Here is a 13,480-nt window from a genome sequence, read left to right as displayed (position 1 = left end):
TTGTTTCCCTCCACCACTGGGAGGTCAGAGGTCAGTGTCAGCTACAGATCTACATAGTTCTGCTCCGCTGTGACACCTCAGCGGGGCCGACATTAGGGTGGTGTCTGAACTCTCCACACTCTATGCTACCATCATGCATCATCATTTTAGAAATCAAACATCTTTGCTGATCTGCATGTCTTAGACCAAAAACTTTAAATTACTTGTTTGAATTCCATTACTGATCTAATATTGTGTTCCTCTCAGTGGTGGAATATACGGTAACTGAGTACATTCACTCAAGTACTAAGTCATGAGGTTCTTGTAATTAAGTATGTCCATTTTATGCTACTTTACACTTGTATTCCACTACACTGTTGCTTTTTACTCCACTGCATTAATCTTACAGCTACAGTGACTACTTGCATTCCATATTTTGCTGCTTTATTTTTCATAGAAAAAAACATACAGACGGGTGACAAATTAAAGGAAAAACCGGTACAGGTCTGAATGCTTGACCCCCACAGTGAGGGGATCTGATGGTTCTGTTATGCTGTGGGAGGCATTTTTCAGGTATGGTTTGGATCCACTTGTCCCCTTAGAGGGAAAAGTCACTGCAAATCAATACAAAGTTGTTCTGAGTGATCACCTTTGTCCTATGATGAAACATTTCTATCCTGATGGAAGTGGTCTCCTCCAGGATGACAATGCCCCAATTCACAGGGCACAAGGGGTCACCGAATGATTTGATGAGTATGAAAATGATGTGAATCATATGCTATGGCCTTCACAGTCACCAGATCTCAACCCATTTGAACATCTGTGGGAGATTTTGGACCGCCGTGATAGACACCAAATGAGGGAATATCTTTTCTGTATGGTTTTACTTGAGTAAAGGATATGAATACTTGTTCCCATCCTGGTTCCTCCATATCACAATGCCTTGCACTTCGCTGTAATGTGTTTGCTTTTTGTCCTTGCTGCACCTCACTTTACTCAAAATGTTTTAAACACTATGAACAGAGAGCTTGTCTAGCAGGTATCTGTTTGAAGGAGGAAAAGTCCACCCTTTGAAACAAATCCTCCTCCCTCCCTGTTGATGTGGACCATGAATTTTGTATTGAATTATGTGCTTCAATGGAAGTCATTGCATCTATTCTGCTTTAGTTGCAAGTTGTCAAACTTTGTCTTCCCTTATTTCCTTTTAAATCCATCCTTAAGACTAAATGAGTGTCATAGCTGCTTCATGTCCTGTTTTGCTAATTGTCATTTATCTTTTTGAAAGGGGAATTGTCTGAGGAAGAATTTGTCTTTTTTAGTGTTGGCCTGTTGGATTGAAATATTAATAAGTTCCTGTTTTAATCTGAGCTTACGTACTGATGACGGTCGATTAGTCAATTTACATGATGGATTGCACTGTCAGGGAAAAAATGGATTTGTGCAATAGTTTAAGCTCTTGCAAGTGATGAGATGCCACTTAAAGTCTTACAAGAAATTGGGTTTTGATGCCAATCATATTTGCCTGGAGCTCCCTCCTGTCTAACAAACACACATATATCATCTTTATTTCAACATTAAGTGGGTCACGAGTTACTGTGCATTCATTTTTTGTTCTTTTCTGAGCCCTGCAGTTTGAAAGTGAGCAATATCTTCTCAAGATGAGAGGCTGATTTTGATATGCACTTTGATGGATGGTAGATAAATTATTTCTGTATGATTTTACATTGGTGATCCAGGCAGGGAGGCTGTGGGTGACACAGCGTACTTTATTTTCTACATAAGTTTTTAGTGTCTCTTTCCCATTTTGAATGCAAAACTTGACATTTGATGAATATTCAATAGAGCAAATTGAAGAACAGTAAGTAATTCATTTTTTTCCTGGTATGGGTTCAGCTTGACTTTGATTCAGTGTAATACAATTATGCTCCTTATTGCCCATTTGGTCCTGCTATCGGGAAATGGACTTCTCTGGCAGATGAGTACTTTCAGTAAACACATAAAGATTGGTTGAAACACAATTTCTGCTATATATTATTGAGCTGCTTGAGCAAGGGGACATTAACCCCTAAATGGGCAAGAACATATATTTATGCTAATGAATAATTTTTAAAAAATAGGTTACTGTTCTTTCCCAACTATTAGGGTCTAGATAACCCAAGATCATGATTTTCCTCCAAGTATGACAATTACACCTCTATCTACTGGATACGTTGGCCATTCAGGGTATAGATTTGGATCTTTGCTCCAACTTTTAAAAATATTAAAACTATTTTTCAAATATAAGACTGATCTCAAACCTTCAATTAAACATTTGTTAAAAATGTATGTAACTATGAGAATTATAATACACTATGATCCTTGCAACAAAAGAAAAATCAGCAATTGACCAGCAATTATGAAGTATTATGATACTTAACCTTATAAGTAATTATAAAATGCTTTATAGTGTATTGTGATTATTGTTATAAAGCATTATGAATATTTATGAATGCTTAGAACTATGATTATATAGACATAGACATATAGCGTCATAGAAAGTGTTACTGTAATCTCTTCTGGTGACACTGGTCTTTGGCTGCTTCATACCAGAGCTTGTACAGTGGCAACATGAGAGCCTGCTCCCAGTTACTTTCTATATTTGTGTACAGGGGTGGGGATGAAACATCAATTCATTGTGGTTTGCATTGTTTTCATCATAACCAGAGAAGAAACAATCACTTAACATGGCATGTATTAAAAGTCACACAGCAAGTTTCCATCATATTTTTTTCTAGCTACAGTGTAGAGGGCTCTCTGCAGAGATTTAACTCTCAGTCACTACATGCTGGGAAGTCTGCAACCATATTTCTTAAGAAAGTGAAACTTACTGTGGTTCCTAAGGGATACAGACATTTCAATTCAAATTGCCATAACTATGTAAATGTAATACCATTTTTTTTACATTGACATGAACTATTAGTCTTACAAAGCAATATTTTTCTAATAAAACCTGCAAGAATATCAACGCTTACTTCAGGATATGTGACATATTCTCTGCAAGCAGACATGTTGAATTCAGAGACTATTTAGACCGCTGACACCAGAGTGTGGGCACATGACTATAGTACTTAAGACAAATCTACCAATGTCAATGAAGAGTCTCACCTACAGCCTTTCCAAGTGTCTGTATCTCCCAGGATACACAAAACATATTAGGGATAAGTGCCTTGCTCAGGGACAAGCAATAATGTCGCATCTTCCTCAGGACTCACAGAAAACCTGAGTGAGTAATGATTACAGATAGTGTCTATATTTGTTTTCACCTGCAGAGAATGTATGACATTCACTTCGGATGATTCGATTTTCCTTGGCAGTCACATACTGTACAGTAGATGGTGAAAACACTTGGTTGTGGTTGTGTAAACGTAATGACAGACGTATTATCATGCACAGACCCCAACCATGTGCCCAAAAAAAAAAAAGGGATATAATTAAAACAAATTGAGAAGACAGCTTTGTCCTCATTTCACCAGCAGTAACATCTCATCTCATTATGTCCTGGTTCATTTTTTCACACACCAATCTGCAGAGTCAGGCGTCTATGAAATTGTGTTCTTTAATGCCATAATGCTAGCATGATACATTGACAGACGTTTTTATTTTAGAGGCTTTGGCTAAGAAAAAAATAAAGTAGCATGATTTTTTTTTAGTTATTTCAGATTGCCTTTTGTGTCAGCTGTATGCTCTAACCATTTGTGCAGCGTTCAAGAGCCAAAATAACTGTTATACAACTCAATCACATTCGCCATAGTGAATATAATACAACTCATTTGTCTCTCTGTCTCTCTTTCAGTTGTTTGGGGCCTTGCTGCGGGGCTGCTGCGCTGACCTCTCCTACCTGAACCTGTCCAAGAACTCTTTCTCTCACAGGTGGGTGGTCACCTCTGCTGCGACGGTTGAGTATAAATCCCTGGCTTCTTTTTCTCCAAACCACACAAACACATTTGTTTTCTTCTGACTCAGCCAAACAGCTCTGGAGGAATTCCAGTCAGGAGGAATGGAGCAGAGCGAGCATCATCATTTATTTTCTGCCATGGATTTGTGTTTAGCCCCGGACCTCACTGACGGAATTAGCGTGTATGCTTGACTTGCTCCCCCCTGCCTCATTTGTTCTGGCTCACTGTGTGTGTGTGCGTGTGTATGTCAGTATACGGAATGTATTTCCATCTTTCTTTAATGTACACATGTCTCAGTTTGCTTACAAGTTTTCTGTCTGTCAAGCACTTGTATGCATGCCCGTAAGTCTTTTTTTTTTGCGTGTTACAATATATTCGTGCGTGTTTGGGTGTGTGTGCGTGCTTGTCTGTGTTTACCTAGCTAGCAGGCACAAGCAGCTCCGGCTCTCATCATTTCGTGTCCCCCAGGAGCCCGGGAGCTTCCCTGCTCAGCATATTACATTACAGAATTACAGAGAAAGAAGTTGGTGAAAAATGAGACTAATTTTAGACGGGAATTATTGTTCCAAATCCCCCAGGCTCCCATGCCAGCATTTTTTCTCTCTCCCCATCTGTTTCTTTGTATCTACTGTATCTCTCAATCCATCTATTACTTTTTTGTATCTGTCTGGCTTCACCTCTTGCTATGTTTTTCACTTTTCTTCCTTGCACTCTCTTTTTTATGATGTGAATTCTCACTCTTTTTGAAGCTCTTGGACCCATAACTCTCCCTGATTTCTAATGGGAAGATTGAAATTCCCGGCAGCCCCCTCCCCACCTCCTTTTACTGGTGACATCCAAGCTCCATCCATCTCCCCTGTCTGGTTTTTATCTTTTCCTTCCCGTGGCTGTTTACTCCTCTCTTATCCCTCACTTAATGCCTCCCTTTCTTGCTTCTTCACTCTTTCATCCTCTTTACCTCCTTTCCTTCCTCCTTCATTCTCTGCTTATACACTCTGCTCCTCTCCACTCTTCCTCTCCCTCTCCACATCCGTCACTCTTCATCCCCTTCCCCACCACTTTTTCCTCACCACCCCTCTTCCCCGCTGTTCACAGTTCATCCCACCTCCTGCCGGTCGTGGGTCCGCTGGTATTAAATACACGCTGGCTCAGTGCTGCTGGTCAGACTGCTGTGGTGTTTTGGTGACAACACGGAGCCACAAAGCTGAACCGAGCTGATAAGAACCACCCGGCTGCCACTCATGAATATGGAACAAACCGCCTCAGACCCCTTCTTTACCCTTCACGCACAGGAACTGACACACACACACACGCGCGCCCAGATGTGACACTTTTGGAAAAACAATGAACAGTGCATGAAGATACTGATACACACACACGCACATGTGGTAACAAGTTGCTGACACAGCTCTCTGGAGAGTACTTTGTGAGAGAGACAGTGACACTGTATCTGCTTATGCGACAGAAGCCATTCTGTATCCGCAGAGTCTTGACAGGCTGTATGCTAATCATTACAAATGGGTCAAAGAAGAGCTGGTGTTCCACACACTGTGAGGTTATCACAATAGCAATGACAGGGGCTTGTAATTCAGCTGCCTAGCTTTCCTTCACTACTATCTTAATGTCTGCATCTTGGTAATTCTTTTTTTTTTGTTTTTCCTCCCACCGTCGCTTTCTTCCTTATGACCTTTTCCATTGTTTACCCCTCCTAACTTGATTTCATGCCACTTTTTCTCACCTCTTATCTCACGTTTTCTTTCATTCCTTTCCCCTTCTGACCAAGCTAATGTGATTTTATGTATGTAGGGTGAATGTCACAACAGTCTGAAAGACATGTGACTCAGTCAGCCACATGTTTTCCTAATTACTGGGAAAAATTAATATTGTTCAAGGAATAGAATGAGTGTGAGAGATTTGTGTGTGTGTGCATGCAGGGCTTGAAATGAATTTGTGACAGATAATTTTGTTAAAGTTTCAAAGATAAAGATAAAACCCATCTTGGGAAATGCTAAATCAAATTGGCCCTACTTTAACAGTGCAATCACAACAATCAGTAGAAAGCGCTGGGTCATGTGCACAAGGATTGTACTTGCAGTATGATATGCGCAAAAGAATTCAGTGAGGTGGAACAGAAATTGGAGAGGTGAAGTGATCAGTCATTATGTTCCCGGCCAGTCACATTACTGCTCTCATACCTATTCAACAGCTGTGCCAAACACATGGGCACATGACAAAATTGGCTTAGCAACTGGTGAAGAGAGTGCAGAGCAGCTTTTCAGTTATGATGTCCTGGAGGTTCAGACAGTAACACAGGCTGGTAATGTGTCTTTTTAGGATGAATTTGCAGTAATGAGGATACTTCAAGTCAGGTCAGGTTTTTTCCTCTAATGTGTAATGATGTGTCCTCTAATTTTGAAAGACACTGCTTCATGCAACCGTATCTGCAGTTAAAAGATACTACAGCAAAAGAAGGAAAAAGGTAAAACCAGAAAATAATGAAGCAATTGAAACAGTGTCATGTTGAGTCTTTGGAACATTTGAAATGTCATTGTATGGTAGTTAGTGCTGAAGATGAAGCAGGCAATGAAGTTGACGTGTCATCTCAAGCTGAAACACTGAGCTTATTTCAAATGTCAGGAAAAGTTTAAATGTGAGTTAAGTGTTGAAAGGGGTTCAGGTTTCAGTGGAATTTGAGGTGTCTTTGAAACTACTGAAGTCAGCTGAAGTGGAAGTGCTAAAAGCAGATGAGGAGTCAAAATAACAGGATTTAAAGTAGTAAAGGTCACAATATCAGTGATATAACAAACACATCATCCTGGTGTACAGAAATTGACTACACAAACAATTTCTTAAAAACTTTGCTAAAAAAAATGAAAAAAACAAACAAACAAACAAAAAAAACAGGGGGGACAGCGGGTTAGTTTAGCTTAGTTCAAACACTGGAAGCGAGGGAAAGCAGCTAGCCTAGGTCGGTCACTGCAACCGTCCAACCGTCCAAACAATATTTTGTTAATTTCAAACGGAGCCAGGCTAGCTGTCTCTGGCTGCAGCTTCATATTCATCATAGAGATATGAAAGAGTGGTATCAATCTTCTCATCTAACTCCCAGTGAGAAAGAAAAAACATCAAACTGTTCCTTTAATGGTTTACTTTAAAGAAACTCAGTGGGAAATCTGCTGACTAATGTGGTTGGTGATCTATAAAGTAGTTTCAAGCCCTGTGTGTGTGTGTGTGTGTGTATAAAGTGCCTCATTATTGAAAACAACACTTGGGATAAGGGTGAAAAAATAGAGCAATAAAAAAAAGGCTCATTCGCTGCACAAGTAAACAACATATTAGCTGCCTAAAGAGAGGTAGGAAGTAGTCTTTTCCCGAAAAAAACAGACCTCATCTTTCTGGAAGATGAATTCATCCTCCCTCTCTCTCTACCCCTTCTTCTCTCTTCTCTCTCTCTCTCCCTGCCTCTCATCACTTTCTCCTGCTGTCTCCAGACCCCCTCCTCATCCTCCCCTGTGGTGAATTATTTGTGCACTGGAGGCTAAAATGGCAGATTGGCTGCTTTGACAAGCTCTAAACACAGATCTGAACCAGTGCACTACATCAATCCTGTGAACGCTGAGAATAGTTCCCTTATGTGTTATGACTCAGCGGGATGTTGAACATACACACCAACATACTCTCTCTCTGCTATCTGTCCTTCCTCTGATGACAGGCTAATGTATTGTATATACCAAGCAGATGGCTGGATAATTGGTCAGTGATACCTTTAACTCGGTGGCAGTAATTAATGCCAACTTCACCTTTTCACAATGTCTGGTTGATGTAATACTGACCTAAATGTCACAGCCAGCATCTGTCTGCTTCGGCCTTCTTATTCTTTCTCTCTCCGCTCTCCCATTGTTTCGTTCCCTCTCTGTCAGTTCTCCGCTTGTCTGCTGCAAACTTTCTGTCACACTCTATCAGCATCACGTCCCTCTGTCATCCCCTCACTTGTCTCAATCAGTCTCTTATCTGTTCTTGTCGTTTTTGCGCCTCCTTTCATTTTCCGTCTAACTGCGTGATTGCTCACTGCCCTGCTCTTCCCTCCCGTTCTCGCACATTTCTAAAACTTTCTGTTCTTGTCCTTCTTCAGGAAAGCGAGAGATTCTCTGCCAACTTTCCGCCAGTTCTTCAGCTCAGCGTTCAGCCTGACCCATGTCAGCCTGGCCTCTATGAAGGTCCCTCCTGATTCCCTGAGGTGAGTCACTGTCACAGGCAAGGATTTATAGATACCTTTGAAATCCTGAAGATTTTCGAGCATGTCTGAGGTGCAAATCACTTGTAAAGTCTGAACCACGAAGGGCTGAAAGGGGAGTAGCTGTACATCTTGGCTCTACATCTTAACCTCATTTACTTTGGTCCCTTTTTGCGTTTGTCATGAATATGTATCCAGGGTGATCCACTTGTAATTTTATACAACAGAAAAGAATAAAAATCGTATGTAAATGCTCCTAAGCTGTATTAAAACCCTATGTTATCACCTTCGGAGGTGATAAAAGATGCATATGGCTGCACTACTCACAAAGTGCATATCTTTAATCCAGCTACAGTATAAACACTTTTCAACAATGCATTGTTAAGATATACAGAGATGTCCTTCTATACAGTTGGCCAATTTTAACAGAGGAAGTGACCCGTGAAAAGAAAAGGTATGTTTTTTTTACGGGTGAAATAAATGATAAAATTCAGTACACGGTGCAATAAAATCAAGTTAACAAAGCACCAGTCTGCCAAGGGACAGCGTCTAGAAACTGGCCAATCAGAACAGAGTGGGGTCATCCTGTCTCAAAGAGAAAAGAGGAGCTAAAATGGCCTGTTTCAGACAGAGGCTGAACTGAGGGACTGCATAAAGAGCCATGTGAAGATATTCTAGTAGACCCACAGAATATAAATATAGACCTAGAAATGTGCATGATGTGTCCCCTTTCATTGTCAGCGAGACCTCTAGATTGACAGCAATAAATTGGTAAAATTGACTGAAAACCCCTCTGTGCTGTTTTCAGTCATGTGGTAACCAAATCTTGCATCGTTCCTCTTGTGGCTGTGCTATGAATGTTCCACTGACAATGTTTAGCCTTGACTAGTGCATCACCACTTGTGACAGCCAACTGGAAAGCAAAATCTCTTACTCTTCATTTGGAAAGTTTCTGGACATGATGCACAGACTGAGTTGGCAAAAATAAATTCCAATAAAAACCAAGAGGATGCACTAATATACATAAAACTGTTCCAGTAATATTATACTGAAGTTATGTGAGAAAGATACCATAAACTCACAGTTGAGTAGCTACGACAGAAAATATGTTACTATATGATATGTTATGTATATATACAGTACTGAGTGACAAACAAATACCATGTGTTACTACAGGAATATTTAGAAATTTTATAGTGCATTAGATATCAATGTAAAATATGTAAAGCTCTCAATAAAGTCACTAAATCTTTCCAGAAACAACCAAAATCCTAATTGGAATATTAAGGGAATATAACACAGACCTTGGAATTATAAACTGAGTGCATTTACTGCTCCAAAGATCTTTTATTGAATTGTTACAATACATCCCCAACCATTTTTATAATGAATTTCACACACGGTAGGAGTAAATAGAATCCATTAAATAAACCACTTAAGAAAGGAAATACTGTAAATGAGCCAGTTTGGTGGTGTACTGTATTTGACATGTTTCCTTATTTTCCTTAGTTTCTCTTCAGATTACAGTCCAGCAGCTGTATGCTCTGATAAATGTGACTCATTTTATGTGGAGAAGGATGGTGAACTAAAACTCTGATAAAGGTTCATGATATAAGTAGCTTATATGACAACCCATGCAGCTCAATATTTTTAATTCCCCACCTCTTTGAGTGTGTTACCACCAGTTTTTAATGGTACCGCCTCTCTGTGTCAACAACCGTTTGCACTGCTTCCAGTGTTTGGTCAAACTTTAGGCTTAAGAGTGGTGATGGATGAATTCCCACTAGGGCCACTTGTGCTAAAAATGTGTTCACTCATGATGCTGTAAGGTACTTTAGCTTAAAGCACTGGGTAAATTGTGCACAAGAAAACTTTTTTTTTTAGGTTTTTTATCTAATATTTGGCAAACAGTTAGAGGAGTTTCTTAATGTAAAAACCCACATGCATTATTCCAGTGCTGAGATGCTGAGAGGTCAGTGGTATAATCCATCATCAGTACAAGCAGAACCACTCAGCATACAACGATGATGTTTTTTCTATTTTTATTGTCTCAGGCTTGAATACTAAAATAGCTTATACCATATGGGGCGTAGTTTGCATCCAAACAATCAGTGAGATCTTATCATCAAGGCTCTCATTAGGTTTCAAACACTGCAGCTATTTTCTATTATATTAGCAGACTGGCCTTCAATCAGAGGACACAGATTGAAGCCCACGTATTGGCCAGTGTCCACTGTGCTGATGTGTCTTTGTGCAGGACTCTGTATCTTTACCAGCTCCAGGAGATCTGTAGTTAAATCAGCTCAGTGAGCAGCCAAGTGAAAAGCGAGTCTCCCTATGGGGACAAATGGAGAATTTCTATATTACAGCTTCTCTGTTAGGTGTATAGCCTGCTGTTAGCGTCACATAGCTAAAAAAACCCACCACATAATCAATAGCGGAGTAAACAAAGCAAACTGCCAACAATTGAGATGATTTTGTGCTGCATGATGGATCTCAGCCAAAATGGATCGAGCGGACTCCCTACTTAGCACTGCTCCTCATTACCTCCTCATGGTGCATAACTCTTAAATGTGTATTCATTGCACAAGAACAACCTCCAGCGGAGCCTTGATGTGCAAATGCAGTTTTCTTTCTGCATCCAGCTGGGCTGGAGTGTATGTGTGCATCAGCAACAATTGGCCATTTTTCTTGAATAAATATTGAATGTCTTTATGTGATTTCTGCTTGAGCTATGAATCTTCTTTTTAAGCTACTTTAGTCTAAATCCTATAAGATAGCTCTAAAACTTTTAGGTGCAGAGGACTGAGTACGTGGGGCAGGGTGGTGCGGCAGGGAGGGGTCGGATGATCCGTTCAGGTTGTTAGAGGGAGGAAAAAGCAGCAATTGGATTTATATGGGACTGATCTTTCTTGCTCTATTTTTTCACTCTCATTTTGCTTTGCCTTTGTCAATTAATTGCCATCTGTTTCTCCCACATTTCTTCTTATCTGCTTTACCTATCACTCTGCTCACTTCTTTCCTGCCTTATCTGCTTTTCCATTAATCTCTTCCTCTCCCCTTTTTTGCTCATCTTGCTTTTGAATCCCCCTGTTCTGTGTCTTTTTTCTCATACCATGCCTGCGTTTTCCTTCAGGGCTCTGTTTCTAGGTCTGTCCAATAACCCTCATATCACTGATTTACATCTGGACATCAGCAGCTGTGAGGTACGCTCTGTCAATCTGTGCTGCTGTGGTTATATTCACTCATCTCTTCATAGATTAATGCTTGTGGCTATCCCATCATGTTCAACTTCTCTCTGTCTTCCTCCGTTAGTTGAGGTCAGCAGGTGCCGGGGTGATTCAGGAGCTGTTTCCGCGGGTCTCATGCGTGGGGACTTTAGACATCTCTGATAATGGTATGAGACACACCTGAACACATCCTGCACACAGACCTAAGAAGGGATATTTTGATTCTCATATATTTTGTAGATATGGATAGATTTCACATTTAACATACATGTACAATGTTTTAAATCCATTTGATGCTATCCATCATGGCCGAGACACCAGCATGTGCAGTCTTTAAGTTGAAGTGCATCTTCCAAACTTTCTAAAGGCTGCTGCCATCGGCAAGTCTTTTCAGACATTTAGATGTATTTTAAAAACATTTAAACTTAAACGGATCAATTGTTAGCCACTTGGTATAGCAGAGGAACTCTAGAACAAGCTAAATAACACTAGTCTGACATATTATCACCTTATAAAGATGATAAGGCTAACGTGTTAGCTGTTAGCAACAGTTCTGTATTTAAACATCCAGTGGACACGAGCATTCATTTGAACTGCTGTGAAAAATATCTGGGAATTTAGCTAGCTACTTTCTTACGCTAAGCTAGTTGCTAACTTTCCTCAGGCCTTAAAAACCAAAACAATAACCTATAAGCGGCTAAATTCTTTGAAGAACTGAGGGAAGAGTTGGGTGACAATGTAAGTTGTCAGTATAAGTGACACCTTTCACGTTGCATGTAGTTGTTTGATCCAATAATTAAAAATTTTAACCTCTAAGTCTTTGAAATATTTCAACGCTAACGCTAGCAGCTAGCGGCTCTGTGAGACTGTACATTGACACAGCATGTTTTGAGCTAAATACTGACGTCAGCATGCTAACAAGCGCACTATTACAGTGCTAACTTTCAGATGTTTAGCAGGTATAATGTTGACCATTTTTACCAACTTAGTTTATCAGAGCGACATTGCCATTTCTTGGACCACATGGCAAGCATGGCTAAAAATAATTTTACTAACACAGCAACAAAAACCAATGATGCCAAAAATGCCTAATTTTACAGTAAATTCTTCCTTCAAATCCTTCAAAGTCAGGGGTGACTTTCATCCAACACACGAAACCATCTTACTGGAAACCAGACTGTAGCTTGCTGACACTCAATACTTAAGCCCCTAAACTCCCATACTCCCCACACAGGTGTTCTCACTTAAGTTGCCTGATTAGACCTCTAATCAGGCTCTGTGGGTGTGTACGAACTGGACACAACTGACATCTTCCTTGCATTCCTGTTTGTTTTGTTGGACCTGTTATCATTCTAATTGATCGATCGAGTTCGGTGACATGTAATTCCAAGCATAGTTCCTCCCGTATTCCTGGCCAGAGGTCTAATCAGTTAGAGTGACTGAAAACTACTGTGTGGGTGGACAGGGCCTTTTATCAGTCAAAATTCATTCTCAAATACTATAAATGAAAAAGCCAAATATATATATTTTGGCATACAATATTATTCTACCAGTGTGCTGACATCAAAAATATCAAAAACGACAAAGGCATAGCAAATGGTATTACCACAGCCTTACTGCCTAAACAGGCATTAGGCCAGCTATTAGTTTAATAGGATCATTAGTAATGACAGAAACATTGACAGGTTCCTCCACCTAAGTCTCTGGTGCAGCCCCTGCTCACCTCCCCCCCCTCCTCACCTTTCCTGCTCTGTCATGTCACAGTGTGCTGTAACCTACACAAAAATACACTCATATCATATTAGAGGCATGTAAGCCTAACCGCAGATATGTTATGCTCTCTGAATGAGACATTCTAGTTTTTGTGCCGAAAATATCTTGCCATGGTAACCATTTCCTCTTAGCAGCATTCTCCATACTTGAGCTTTTGAAAACATGAGTGGGTGGGAGTGGGGGTTAATTGGGAGTATTTTGGAATTTCAGTGAGCAGCATGGTTTTGCTCCAAAACAGACCATGAGACAAAGTTTTGAAAGCCAGAAATGTTAGCACATGGCAAAGGAAATGATGATATCACTGGCATGACAGCACAGAAATTGTAAAT

The 13,480-nt window shown here is 40.1% G+C and overlaps 1 protein-coding gene across 3 annotated transcripts in view; it reads left to right on the top strand.

Moving 5' to 3' along the window:
* Window positions 1-13,480, top strand: part of carmil3 (capping protein regulator and myosin 1 linker 3) — a 77,183-nt gene that overhangs the window by 36,414 nt on the left and 27,289 nt on the right. For all 3 annotated transcript variants that reach the window (XM_067605035.1, XM_067605034.1, XM_067605036.1), the window contains exons 15-18: window positions 3,812-3,888; window positions 8,047-8,151; window positions 11,285-11,354; window positions 11,464-11,545. In XM_067605035.1, coding sequence (XP_067461136.1) covers window positions 3,812-3,888; window positions 8,047-8,151; window positions 11,285-11,354; window positions 11,464-11,545 — 334 coding nt within the window. The remainder of the gene's footprint in view (window positions 1-3,811; window positions 3,889-8,046; window positions 8,152-11,284; window positions 11,355-11,463; window positions 11,546-13,480) is intronic.

The sequence above is a fragment of the Thunnus thynnus genome, chromosome 12, assembly GCF_963924715.1.
Source record: "Thunnus thynnus chromosome 12, fThuThy2.1, whole genome shotgun sequence".
Classification (NCBI taxonomy): domain Eukaryota; kingdom Metazoa; phylum Chordata; class Actinopteri; order Scombriformes; family Scombridae; genus Thunnus; species Thunnus thynnus.
This window is presented reverse-complemented; position numbering and strand designations above follow the sequence as displayed.